At 48.7% G+C, this 12,320-nt stretch overlaps 1 protein-coding gene across 1 annotated transcript; it reads left to right on the top strand.

Moving 5' to 3' along the window:
- Positions 1-802: 802 nt before the first annotated feature.
- ACCSL (1-aminocyclopropane-1-carboxylate synthase homolog (inactive) like) lies at positions 803-11,579 on the top strand. The gene is made up of 14 exons (XM_049617574.1): positions 803-1,363; positions 2,595-2,654; positions 3,087-3,157; positions 3,536-3,605; positions 3,850-3,916; positions 4,985-5,082; positions 5,334-5,411; positions 5,758-5,858; positions 6,951-7,040; positions 8,210-8,255; positions 8,349-8,490; positions 9,808-9,950; positions 10,036-10,189; positions 11,213-11,579. Exons 1-14 carry the CDS (start codon positions 848-850, stop codon positions 11,293-11,295), a joined length of 1,719 nt encoding a protein of 572 aa, XP_049473531.1. The 5' UTR covers positions 803-847; the 3' UTR covers positions 11,296-11,579.
- The last annotated feature ends 741 nt before the right edge of the window (positions 11,580-12,320 follow it).

The raw sequence follows: 12,320 nt of genomic DNA, 5'->3' as shown, positions 1-12,320 counted from the left end.
TATTTACAAAAAGAGGTAGCTGGATTTGGCCCTTGGGCAGTACTCACCTCTATGCTAGCAGAATAATTTACTCAGGCTTTTTATTCTTTATCTCTCTCTCTCTCTCTCTCTCTCTCTCTCCCCCTTCCCCCCCCCCGTCTTTCCCTCTCTTTCTTTCTTTTTCTCTCTCTGTCTCTTTATTTCTACAGAATCCCCTTTTCTTAGAACATTGTAAAGCAGGAATTGCTCTGATGGAGGGAGAAGGAGGAGACCCCAGAAGCATACCTGTTCACTTTCCCCTTTTTCTCAAAGTGGGCCCTAATGCTCTTCTTCAGAACACATTTTAATGCCATTTAGCTATAGTGTTCCAGGGTCTGGGTTTGGGGCCTCTTAGGCATTGCCCTTGAATGAGTCGGTAATTCTCCCTGAGCCAACATGTACCTATACCCAAGGCATGGAAGGAGGAGGAGGCAGTGAGGAGCCTGAGGTCCGGCCTGGATCTCCTCAGGGTCAAGGAGGGTTTCCTTTATTATTATTTTTATTTATTTATTTATTTATTAAAAAAAATTTTTTTTAACGTTTATTTATTTTTGAGACAGAGAGAGACAGAGCATGAACAGGGGAGGGGCAGAGAGAGAGGGAGACACAGAATCTGAAGCAGGCTCCAGGCTCTGAGCTGTCAGCACAGAGCCCGACCCGGGGCTCGAACCCATGGACCGTGAGATCATGACCTGAGCCGAAGTCGGACGCTTAACTGACCGAGCCACCCAGGCGCCCTGGGGAGGGTTTCCTTTAATGCACTTCGTGGTCTCTCGCTTTCTCTGCAGGTTCCAGCCAGCCTGCTGAGGCCAAGACAAAGACCCAGAGCATGAGTCATCGATTAGGCATGTTCCGTATGCCCTCTGCCCAGATGAGGGGTCAGGGCCTCAGAAACCAGAGAATCCACACCCACCTGATGGAGATGATGCTGCACTTGAAGCAGACCATAGAGAAGAACCTCATGCACCTCACGACCAGGCACCTGCAGCAGGACCTGGTGCTGGAGGAGCAGAGGCACAGTCAGGCCGCCAGCGAGCAGGAAGCCCTCCTGGGCCGCTTAATGTACCAGTTGGTCAACCTCCTACAGTCTGGGGCCATGGGTGGCCTAGGGCTCCAACCGTCTTGCCCTTCCCTGGACGTTAGGCGTGATGTCAGAGGCGGGCAGTGGGCCCAGTCCTCCAGGCAGCCTGACTGGCCAGTTCACCAACTGAGTGATCCTGAAGCTACATTTGTCAGTCAGCACCTGTCCAGCCGTGGGATTGACATCTCTGCCTTATACCACTCCAGCTTCCAGGACTACAAGATCTACCAGAGAGACAAATACCACGAGGACAAGAACACCATGGTGAGGATGAGGGCGGGGGGAGACACCTACTCAAGGGCCCCAATCACTAGGGTTGACTGAGTCCTGTGCCAAGTACTGGGCTCTCTTACTCTTCTTAGCTCCGTAAAGTAGACGCTATTGTCGTCCTATAGATAAGGAAGGGAATGGGCACAGAAACAAGGTGACATGCCTAATAAAATTAAGAGCTGTGTCTGAGTCCCCTGCCTTCCAGTTCCCCCAGACTCCCACCCCCCCCCCCCCCCCCGCAGCCTGCTTTCCCTGAGTCCATGCTCTTCCCCACTAGGAGTCACTGTGGTCAAAGTGGTAAGCAGACATGCCCTCATGGAACTCAGTCTAGTGATGAATGTAGTCAGCCATTGGGGAAAGGAACATGAATAATAATTCCGAGTGTATGAGGGGTTGCCTTCTTCGGGTGGTCTAAGGTGTCTTAAAGACTGAATCAGCCAGCCATATGGTGGAGGTGGTGGGAGGGGGGACCTCTAGGTAGGAGGAACTACATGTGTGAAAGCTTCGTGGTGGGAAGAGCTGGGAGTGATAAGGGAAAGGCTAGGTTGGGGGAAATGAGTGCTGTGACGAGGTGTGGATGGGGGCAGGCCATTGTGAGGTGTTGGGATGGTATCCTAAGTGTTAGGGAGCCAACGAGAGACTTCCAGCAAGGGAGGTTCACTACAGCTCTCCAGCCAAAGGATGGAGGACAGTGCTAGTCAAACCTTCTTTTCTGTTTCTAGTTAAATGATGTGTGGTCAGTGGCCATCTGCTTCTCTGGGGACCAATTGAGCCCAGTATCTCCACTGGACTCTGAGGGACCATATCTCCTCCAATAAGTTGAGGGCCCTCTCATGGAAGCAGAGATGGATATGAGGCAGGTACTGGGTCAGGCAGGTGGGTTCTGCCCATCGCTGTGGTCACGTGGCTAGTAGGTTATTCAATCTTTCTGAGATTCACTCTCTTTAAATCATGTGCTAGGGTCTGGCTCATGATAAGAACTCAACGACTGGTATCTGGTATATAAGTACTATGTGGCTCTGAAGGGGAAAACTTGCAAGCTGTAAGATTTTTGGGTCTGTGAAAGTTTTCTAGCACTTGAAGTTGTTAAACATGGATTGAACTGCCTCATGGGGCAGTGAGATTTCCATTTGAAATAACCTAGGATGAGTATTTACTAGAATGTTTAAGGAGGCCCATATAGGGCAGGGCAAATGGACTGATCTCAGATTCCTTCCATCTCCAGGGCTTCATTAACCTTGGACTCAGTGAGAATAAGCTCTGCCTTGATCTGATGACTGAACGGGTAAGCCAAGCCCTGTGCTATGCTGGGACCCGCCATCGGGCCTAGTCCCACTAGAATGTTTCTTAGCAAGCGGTAGATACAGGAGTTGGACTTAGGAGTTTGGGGAAAGAAGGGAGAAAAGAGCTTCTAGAATAGCACATCTAACCTTCTGGCTTACTGACTGTGTTTGGAGGTGTGCTGTGGATGGGTATATGGTGGGTAGGCTGCCAAGGGAGCCTCTGGCCCTGTAGGGTCATCAGATACTCCCCAGTGATTCTCTATTTGTATAATCTATGACAAGATTGGGCCTCCATTCATTAAGGGGCATGTTTCCCTATTCATCTTCTGTCAGGCCCTGTGTTGTAGGGCAAACACCCAGATGTGTCTGAGCCGTGGGATGAGGCCTGTTGGGCTTCCTTGGGCTGGCTGTCCTCATGCTCTGTTTGTCCACAGTTGAGTCAGAGCGATATGAACTACATTGAGGATGCCTTGCTGCAATATCCTGATTGGAGAGGGCAACCATTGTAAGTAACTTCCAGATCTAAAGTCTCTTGGCCCCTAGACACCTGCTCTCATCCAGGGAAGGACCCAAAGCACCAGATTCTTGGTTGGCTACCTCCCTATTTCTTTGGGTAACAACTTCTACAAAATATCTAGAGCGAAACCTCATCAGGAGCCTGGTGTCATAGAAATAACACTGCCCTATAATTCAAAAGGCTTGATTTCTTGTCTCAACTCTCATACTTCTTGTCTGTGTCGCCTGGGGAGTTGATCGCCTCAGTCAGTAACCTGTAACATGAGGTTGGATACCTTGCTCTTTGGAAAAGACTGTAGTCTAGATCCCGAATGAGGAAGGGCCCCTGGGCCTGGGCACCACAAAGTCTCTCTGGGTTTGTCCACAGCCTGCGAGAAGAGGTGGCCCGGTTCCTGACCTACTACTGCAAGGTACCTGACCAGCTTGATCCAGAAAATGTGAGTCAGTTTCCCACCCTCACTGACCCCTTGGTAGAGGGCTTTATTCTTGGGGGACTCTTTTGTATTTTCTAGAATGAGCAGAGACCCTCAGGGCCAGGGCAGAGGAAAGGCCAATGGATAAGGCCAGTGGATAACCAGATAAAGAGGTTCCTGATACCTGTCCTAGGGGGAGGGAGAGAAAAGGGCTAGACCTTCTTATATGGGGGATGGGTTTTGATTTCTGTCTTCTGTGCATCCTCAGGTAGTTGTTCTAAATGGCTGCTCCTCTGTGTTCTCCACACTGGCCATGGTTCTTTGTGATCCAGGGGGTAAGTTAATGGGCTTTGCTTTCCCTCTGGGAAATAGCAGCACAATGGGCACTGGACCTTAGGGAAGAAGAATATCTTGACCCAAGGCCTTTCCCCTAAAGTACTGGGACTTCTACATTGATCAGAACATCTTCCTACTATTTCTGTAGTAGCGAGAGATTTGGGTCCCCATTTAATATGGAAGGAAAATGTGTGATGGTCCTCAGTGAGTTATGCTTTAGAAATGTGACAATGGGAGCCAATTCAGTATATTCTTAGCTGGGCTTCTGGACTCAACTCCAATACAGAGAGCCCTGGTAACTGGCTCACAAGATAGATTTCCTATCCTCGTCCACCAAACAAACAAACAAACAAACAAAATACACACACACACACACACACACACACACACACACACTAACAACCCCCCCCCCCCCACCCACCCAAACAAACAAACAAACAAACAAACAAAAAACTAATTAGTTCTAGATCAAACAAGGCTGAGGGATCTGTTCTTGGTCTCCCTCCTAACAACACCCAAACAAGAGTCTCAGATCTTGATGAGCTCTGGCTGCATAGAAGGAAGTTACCAAGATGGCAGTTTCATTCAAAGGCGTGAGTCCTTGGTTTGCTCATCAATGAGGCCAAAGGAATGGGAAGAAAAGAACCCATGGGTTCACCAAGTCTAGGTAACCTGAGCCATGCAGAGAGATGAGCGCCCTCTCTGGGCACAGACCTCAGCCTCTTGTGTTCCTACTGGAGCTGGTAAGACTCAGTGGATGACTAGCATTTCACCTGTTAGCAAGCCTATTTTGGTTTGTAACCTGGATTCTGAGCCATTCATAGCAATATTCTTCCCCTTCTCCTTCTCTAGCAGACCCCCAAAGAAGAAACTTCTCTAGCGTTCCCCAAATAACATTTATAAGAATGCAACTTTTGTAGAGCCTGAGCCCAAAAGCATTAAGCCCCAAGCAGGATGGATTGCCAAACTAACCTTCTCTGTCTATAGTGTTGCTGCTGGTCTAGGGGGCCTGGCGTGTTCTGATGGGGAGACCATGGACTGACGAATTTGTCTCCCTGTGCTTCCAGAGGCCTTTCTGATTCCTGCCCCCTTTTATGGTGGCTTCGCCTTTAGTGCCTGCCTGTATTCGAAAGTTGAGCTGATTCTTGTCCACCTGGACAGTGAGGTCAGAATGGGGACCCTTCCCCCTGCTTAGCCCACCTAGGCAATGGAAGGTCTCTAGGGCATTTGGAAGGTGTAGGGGAACTCTCTTTCCTCCCATATAAGTGACAGTGGGGGGAGATGGAGAAATTAGAGCAAAGAAGGCATGTGGGGCTGTAGCCCTGGGCATGAAGCATTGTTCAGTGTCTGTGGGATGAGGAACTAAGGCTTAGAAGCTTTCTGGTAGGCAGTTCTCAGACAGCGTTTGTCTTCCAGGTCACAGATGCAAATCCCCATCCTTTCCAGCTCACTGTGGACAAGCTGGAGCAAGCTCTACTTGAGGCTAGGCTTACAGTAAGGAGGGACCTCTGTCTTCAGGGTGGGCACTGCTGTCCCTGAGAAGGGTTGAGGACTGAGACCCGGTACAACCTTCTCACCACGGTGGTGTGGGCTCCTTCGGAAGAAGCAGTGTCCCAGGGGCCGTGTCCCCCTGGGAGCCCTGAGCCTTGTCTATGGCAGCCCCCAGAGCTCCTTCTGGGCCTGCATGTTCAAGATCCCACCTAAAGGAGCTGAGATCCCAATGAGGCCTTGGTTGGGTGTCCATAATGGGGTGTCCTGATGTGACCTTTAGCTGAACTTCAGGTAGATGTGTAGGACTTGTGTTCACTCAGTTATGGTTTTTTATATTTTTTTTTTTTAGGGGAAAAAGGTCAGAGGCCTCATTCTAATCAACCCTCAGAATCCTTTGGGAGACATCTACTCTCGAGACTCACTACAAGAATACCTGGAGTTTGCCAAGAGGTAAGAGTTCCACCCCTCAAGACTACACAAAGTCCCTTAACAATGTTCTGATCACTCACGGTCAAGAAGTCAGAACCAGACAAACTTACTCCAATATTTTTACTGCACAGTATACTTTGCAAAGCTATGTAGAACTCACACTGAAATTGAAGGAAAAGGCGCCCACATGCTTCAACCCTACATTTTTGGGCCATTTTGCCTTTTTTCTTTTTTTTTTCCTGCCCAGGTACAGACACCTACATAACAACAATTATGATCTGGTTTTGTTGCTTTTCCAATTCTTGTTGTGTAACCACTCTCTCCCAGCATCCATTTCCCAAACTACTTGGCCTGAGGTGCTGAGAAAGACAGACTTTCAGACCTTGTGGGGTGAAGATGTGTCCCCAGAGAACCCTCATGTCCCATTCCTACAAACATGTTGACATCCACCATCTCTGGAGTTCTGAAATAGCCCTATTGTTTAGGGTACCTAATCTCCCATTTTCTAGAAGAAACACTTATTCAAATTTCATAACTCTAATCCAGACCAATTCATGGCAGAGCAGGAGGACAAGAGGATGAACACTGGAAGTCCGTGGGCTGGAATTTGACAGAACTAGGTTCAAATCCCAGCTCTAGCATCTGCTGATTGAGGAAATGAACTATGTCTCAGAAACTGTTTCTTCATCTGTGAGATGGAGATACCACCACTGCTTCAGAGGGTTGTTGGGAAAATAAACAACATGATGTGCATTAGCACTGAGCCCACTGAATGCCGCTACTCAATTCGGACCCTGGGTGGGAGCTCCCTGACTACACCAGATATAAAACTCTTTGGGACACCCAGCCCCCCTCGTTGGTCTCTGCTTTACAGTTGAAGGGTTAGATGTTCTCCTGAGTGTCTTTGGGTCCTCTTCCTTCCTACCCCCGAGCCAGGTCTAAAGACCCCTTCTGGTGGCCACCCCCCTTCTACCTTGCCATGCCGCTTGGAAGGGTTGGATGGGCTGCTGGAGCAGTAGGAGTAGCTGATCTGTGTCCAGAGAAGACCATAAAAGAAAATGAGTTGAGATTGGAGAGCGCCTAGACATTCTCCTTCTTTTACCCAACCTGCAGGTACCACCTTCATGTAATTATAGATGAGATTTACATGCTGTCTGTGTTTGATGAATTCATCACATTCCACAGTGTTTTGAGCATGGAAAGGTGAGTTGGCCTCAGCCGTTGGGAATGAGAGCCAGGAGGTTCCTGCTTTTGCAGGGTGAGTTCATGTGCCATAAACTTTACTGGCTATGTGCTAGGAAATGGGCTAAGTGCCACTGGGAGTGTGAAAATGAGCAAAGCGTCATCTTTCCTCTCAAGTGTCTTTAAGTTTATTTATTTTGAGAGAGAGGATGTGAGTGGGGGAGGGGAAGAGAGAGGGAGAGCAAGAATCCCAAGCAGGCTCCACGCTGTCAGCACAGAGCCTGATGTGGAGCTTGAACTCATGAACTGTGAGATCATAACCAGACCTGAAATCCAGAGTTGGATGCTTAATCGACTGAGCCCCTCAGGTGCCCCCCAGAGGTCTTTTTTAAATGCCATTTTGTACATGAGATAACTTGACAGCATGGTAGAAAGGTTACTGTCAACATAAAGCCCTACAGAAGGTCAGGGAGGAACTTCTTGATAAGCAGTACACAGGGAGAGAATAGAAATAGGGGGAAACTTTTTTAGAAATTTTTATTTTGAGAGAGATTGAGTGAGCACGAGCAGGGGAGGGGCAGAGAGAGAGGGAGAGAGAGAGAATCCCAAGCAGGCTTGGTGCTGATAGCACAGAGCCAAATGCAGGGCTTGATCTCATGAACCATGAGACCATGACTTGAGCTGAAATCAAGAGTTGGATGCTTAACTGTCTGAGCCACCCAGGCGCCCCTAAGGCAAAACTTTCTTAAGGATAGTATATGGCCCTAAGATAGGATCCCAGCAGCCAAAGCAAGGCAAGGGCATGCCCAGCAGAAGGAACAGCTTCACCAAAAATGGGACGATAAGAAATAGGTGAGCACATTTTAGAAACAATGGGTGGCCCATATGTGTGAAGAGCTAACTGCTGAAAAGGTGGCTTTGGACCAGCTACAGGAAGGCCACCAGCCAGGCTGAGGGTCCTGGACTTCGTTCAGTGGGCGCTTGGGGGCTGTCCCATCTAGTTCGCCAGAGAAACCTGTTGTTGACTTCCTGGCTTAACTGGGGCAACTGTTTCTTGAACTTTGGGCCCTGTAGGCCTTTTTGTCTAGGAAGGACCTCAAGTCCATTTTCCCCTTCTTACCCGCATTGACCCCAAGTCTTCATTCTTCACATACTTCTTCATAACCATGATTGTACTGTCTCCTCTCCAGTTTGCCTGACCCCAACAGGACCCATGTGATCTGGGGCACCAGTAAGGTGAGCCCCAGCTTTCTGTCTTTGGGTAGGAAAGGAAAGGGAGCCAGGAGGTGGGCAGACCAGGTATTCCTTCTCCTACTTCTTTTCCTCTAGGATTTCGGCATCTCTGGCTTCCGCTTTGGTGTTCTCTACACCCACAACAGGGAGGTGGCCTCTGCTGTGAGCTCTTTTGGCTACCTCCATGGCATTTCTGGCATTGCCCAGCATAAGTTGTGCCGGCTGCTCCAGGACAGAGGTACCGAGTCCCATCCTGGGCTGGGATCTTGGCTAGACTCCATGGCCATGGGGATTCCTGGGTCTGCTTGGGCCTCTGATGTACGTCTAAAACACTGAGACTCTGTTTGCTGTCTTGGGCTCAATGGTGGCAGGACAGGAAGTTTTGAAGAAGGGCAGGATGTGGCTCTGATAGTGTAGTAGGGCAGAGATGGAAGACGGAGCTGCTGGTCTGAAATGTAGATGGGCCTTGTGTCTAACTGTCTGGGAGCTCATGCTCTGCCTGGACAGGGATAGTCAAATTGTACTCTAAGGCTTGAAAGCCCAAAATTCGCCTTATGTGGAGGTCAGTTTTCCCTCCCCAGTGCCCTGCTTGCTTTAGGCAAAGCTTACAAAGAAATGCCATGACTCCTTGAATATGACTTGACTTCATCATCTAAGGTGGCCAAAGGAGGGCTGCCATTTGGGCAAGTTGGTGTGGCTAGATCTATGGCACCTGGATTTAACTTCCTCCGTGGATCACAAGTGAATACCGGCTTCAGAGGAAACACCCCCCCACCCCCTCTGTCTAATGCCATGGCCCAAACTTAGATAAGGCCCTCTCTCTTTAATTCCCTATAACAGAGCAGATGCCAGGCTGGAGGATTTAAATTAAAAGCTGGTATATAATGTTACAAATGAATGTAATTCAATAATCTGGTTTAGAGACACTGTCTTTCAGCTTTGGCAGGGGGAAAGGGGTAGATAGGAGAAATCCAAGCAGATATCTCTGGTGGATGGTGCCAGGCCCTTTTGATATTTGGCAGAAACCAGGTTCCTAGCCCCTTGAACACTAGTTCTCAGCCTTCGACACATGGGAACTGTCTGGGGAGCTTAAATGCTGATATATGGGTGTTCTCCCCCAAGATTCTGATTTAGATGATCTAGAGCTATAACCTGGGCATCAGGACTTTTAAAAGCTCCCCAAGCATATCTAGGTTTCTCAAAGTCTGCTGCGTGAGCCTCTGAGGCAGGAGGTAAGGAGGTCTCTGATTATCTGCTACTTGCCCAGTTGACAATAGGAGCATCAACCTCACTTAGGGGGTACCCTGACTCTTGGTATCAGGGGTGTAAATCCAAATAGAACATCCCTACCAGACTATTGAGAAGCCTGATATCTCTACCCCGGCTCTAGGTAAGTGGTGGGTGTGTTGGGGATAAAGGTCATCAAATATAATACAGAGTCAGTCTTGAATAGGAACAGCTGGCACAAAGCCCAGGTAGGGAGCCTTGGGTAAGGATCCCTCTGGCAGATCTCTGCCACAAGCCCTGTGACAGCGGTCTTTCCCCACCCATCCAGAGTGGATTGACAAAGTATACCTGCCCACCTACCGCTCCCGGCTGCAGATAGCTCACGGATACATGACCAAGAAGTTGGAGGCATTAGGGATCCCTTTTCTCAACCGTGGCTCTGGCCTCTACATCTGGATGAACTTGAAAATGGTGAGCTCTGGGATGAGGCCCAGTGCCGTTGGGCAGACCTACCGGATGGGTCCTGGGCTCAGCTCTGTCCTTCTGCCTGCCCTAGTACTTGGATCCGTGCACCTTTGAGGAAGAGCTGCTCCTGCATCGCCGCTTCCTGGACAACAAGCTGATATTGTCCCGTGGCAGGACCTACATGTGCAAGGAGCCCGGCTGGTTCCGTATCACCTTTGCGGATAAGCCCCTCCTGCTAAAACAAGGTGAATGGTCCTGACCTCCAAATCCTGGCATCCTTCAAAGATGCCTCACCAACTCCTCTGTCGCCCGATTCCTGAATCTTCCTGTTTTTTGGCCTTTAGCAGCTGATAGCGCTAGCCCTCCTATACCATCTGTTCCATTTTCCGTTTTTTTTTTTTTTAAGTCTATTTTGAGAGAGACAGCGCGAGTGGGGGAGAGGCAGAGAGGGAAAGAGCGAGAATCCCAAGCAGGCTCTGCACTGTCAGCACAGCAGAGCCTGACTTGGGGCTCGAACTCATGAAACCTTGAGATCATGACCTGAGCCGAAACCAAGAGTTGGATGCTTAACCATCTGAGACACCCAGGTGCACCCCACTTTCCTATCTCCTATTTCCCAAGCTCCTTTGCAAACAGGAACAGATAGGCACTTGAAGGACACTGCGCCCTTTGGGTATCTGTTCTGTGCATGCATTGAGCAGAGCATTGGGACTATCAGCTAATCAGAAGCGGTGCACTGCCCTTGTGCAGCCGTGGTTTGGTAGGTGAGACAGACGGAGGACCATGGAGGTCCGTGTACGTTATACTGTGGTGTTTCAGATTCTCCTCTGAAGGTTATAGAGAACATGACCTTTATTTCACCAACTTTTTTATTGCATCTCTCCACATACCAGACACTCTTCTACCTGCTGGGAATAGGACTGTTAACGAGAGAACGTTTATGTTACAGAAACATTTTTAGAGCATGGACTGAGCCAAAGGACACTAGAGGCAGATAGAAACCCTGATGAGGACAAAGCTATAAGCCAGGTTACAGGATCGGAGATATGAAGGTGTCTGGCAGGCGGATGCCGTGATAACGAAGCTTAGCAAGAGACCCTGGGGAGGCGGCAGGTAGACTGGGAAATCTGTCCCAAAGAAGGGAGGATTGAACTTCAGCATCCCTGAACAAGGGGCTCTGTGGTGGTCTGCCATGATCTAGGGATGTCTGGAACCCACCCGCAAACCCATTAAATCTTCATTTCTCTGTCCCCATTTGGACCCTCTAGCCATGCACCGGTTCTATCAGGTGCTCTCGGAGCGGAAGCAGGATCTGATCATGAAGCAACTGGAGAATGCACAGAGAGAGTAAGTGGGCTGCCGCCAGTCACATGCTCAGGGCATCCCTGACATCAGCGTCTGGTCCAGAAGGCTGAGGGTTTTGGCCTGATGTTGTGACGGAGCCAACAAGGGGCTCTTCCAGGAATGGGCTCATCTGACCCAATCATCAATTTTCTCAAGCTGAGCATCTGTCGTTTTGGAAGCGTTGTACCTTTTTAGTCTTTGCTAGCCATTGTGTGCCTATGTGTAATGCTTTTATAGAGTTTGGGGTGGGAGCTTTCGGGGTCCCTATTTTGATGGTTTTACTTTTGTATTTAGTATCTAATAAATTTAATCTTCTCTTAAACTCTAGGCCTATTTTATTTCTTTACATTCTTTTGTATCATCTTTGGGGGCTTTTTTTTTTTTTTTTGGTCCTTTTTAAATTCTAAGGCAGGTTATATGTGAAGAATACTGCATGGGGAAGGTCAGAAAGGAGGAGAAAAAGCGATCTCTAATTGACAGAGCACGTTCTAGCTGTCAGGATCCTATGAGACACTGCATCCCATGAGATCAGGCCCCCCTTACACCTGAGTGGGTAAGTGCGGGGTGGGGGTATAATACCAGATGTCCCTTCTTCCAAATAGGAGTTTTTTCCATTTGCGCCCCGTTCAAGAGGCTTTTAAAATGAATCTCTGGCGATGAGCCTGGGATCTCCCAGTTTCATATCGAGTGTTTTCAGCTGTTGGAATCACATCACCTGGGAGTTGCTCTGTAAAGCTCTTGGATATCTGCACTCTAGTTGGGGGATTGATGCTGTGAAACCGGCACAGCAGAGGCTACCACATTTTGTAGAGGACAGAAGAGCTTTTAGCACCAATTGATAGCTTTGGTCAGTCATTTGGGTTTGTGATCATCCTCTCTCTCTTACGTCCAGAGTTGGTGGTTCTTGTTCTTCAATGACAATCTTTCTTCTTCTTCTTCTTCTTCTTCTTCTTCTTCTTCTTCTTCTTCTTTTTCTAATCATCAAAAAGTAGCATGCCAACAAATCCTGATTCTTCAGTTTATTTTTTTTAA

This window comes from Panthera uncia, chromosome D1 (genome assembly GCF_023721935.1).
Source record: "Panthera uncia isolate 11264 chromosome D1, Puncia_PCG_1.0, whole genome shotgun sequence".
Taxonomy (NCBI): Eukaryota; Metazoa; Chordata; class Mammalia; order Carnivora; family Felidae; genus Panthera; species Panthera uncia.
The sequence above is the reverse complement of the archived record's forward strand: the minus strand, read 5'-3'. Positions and strand labels throughout refer to the sequence as shown.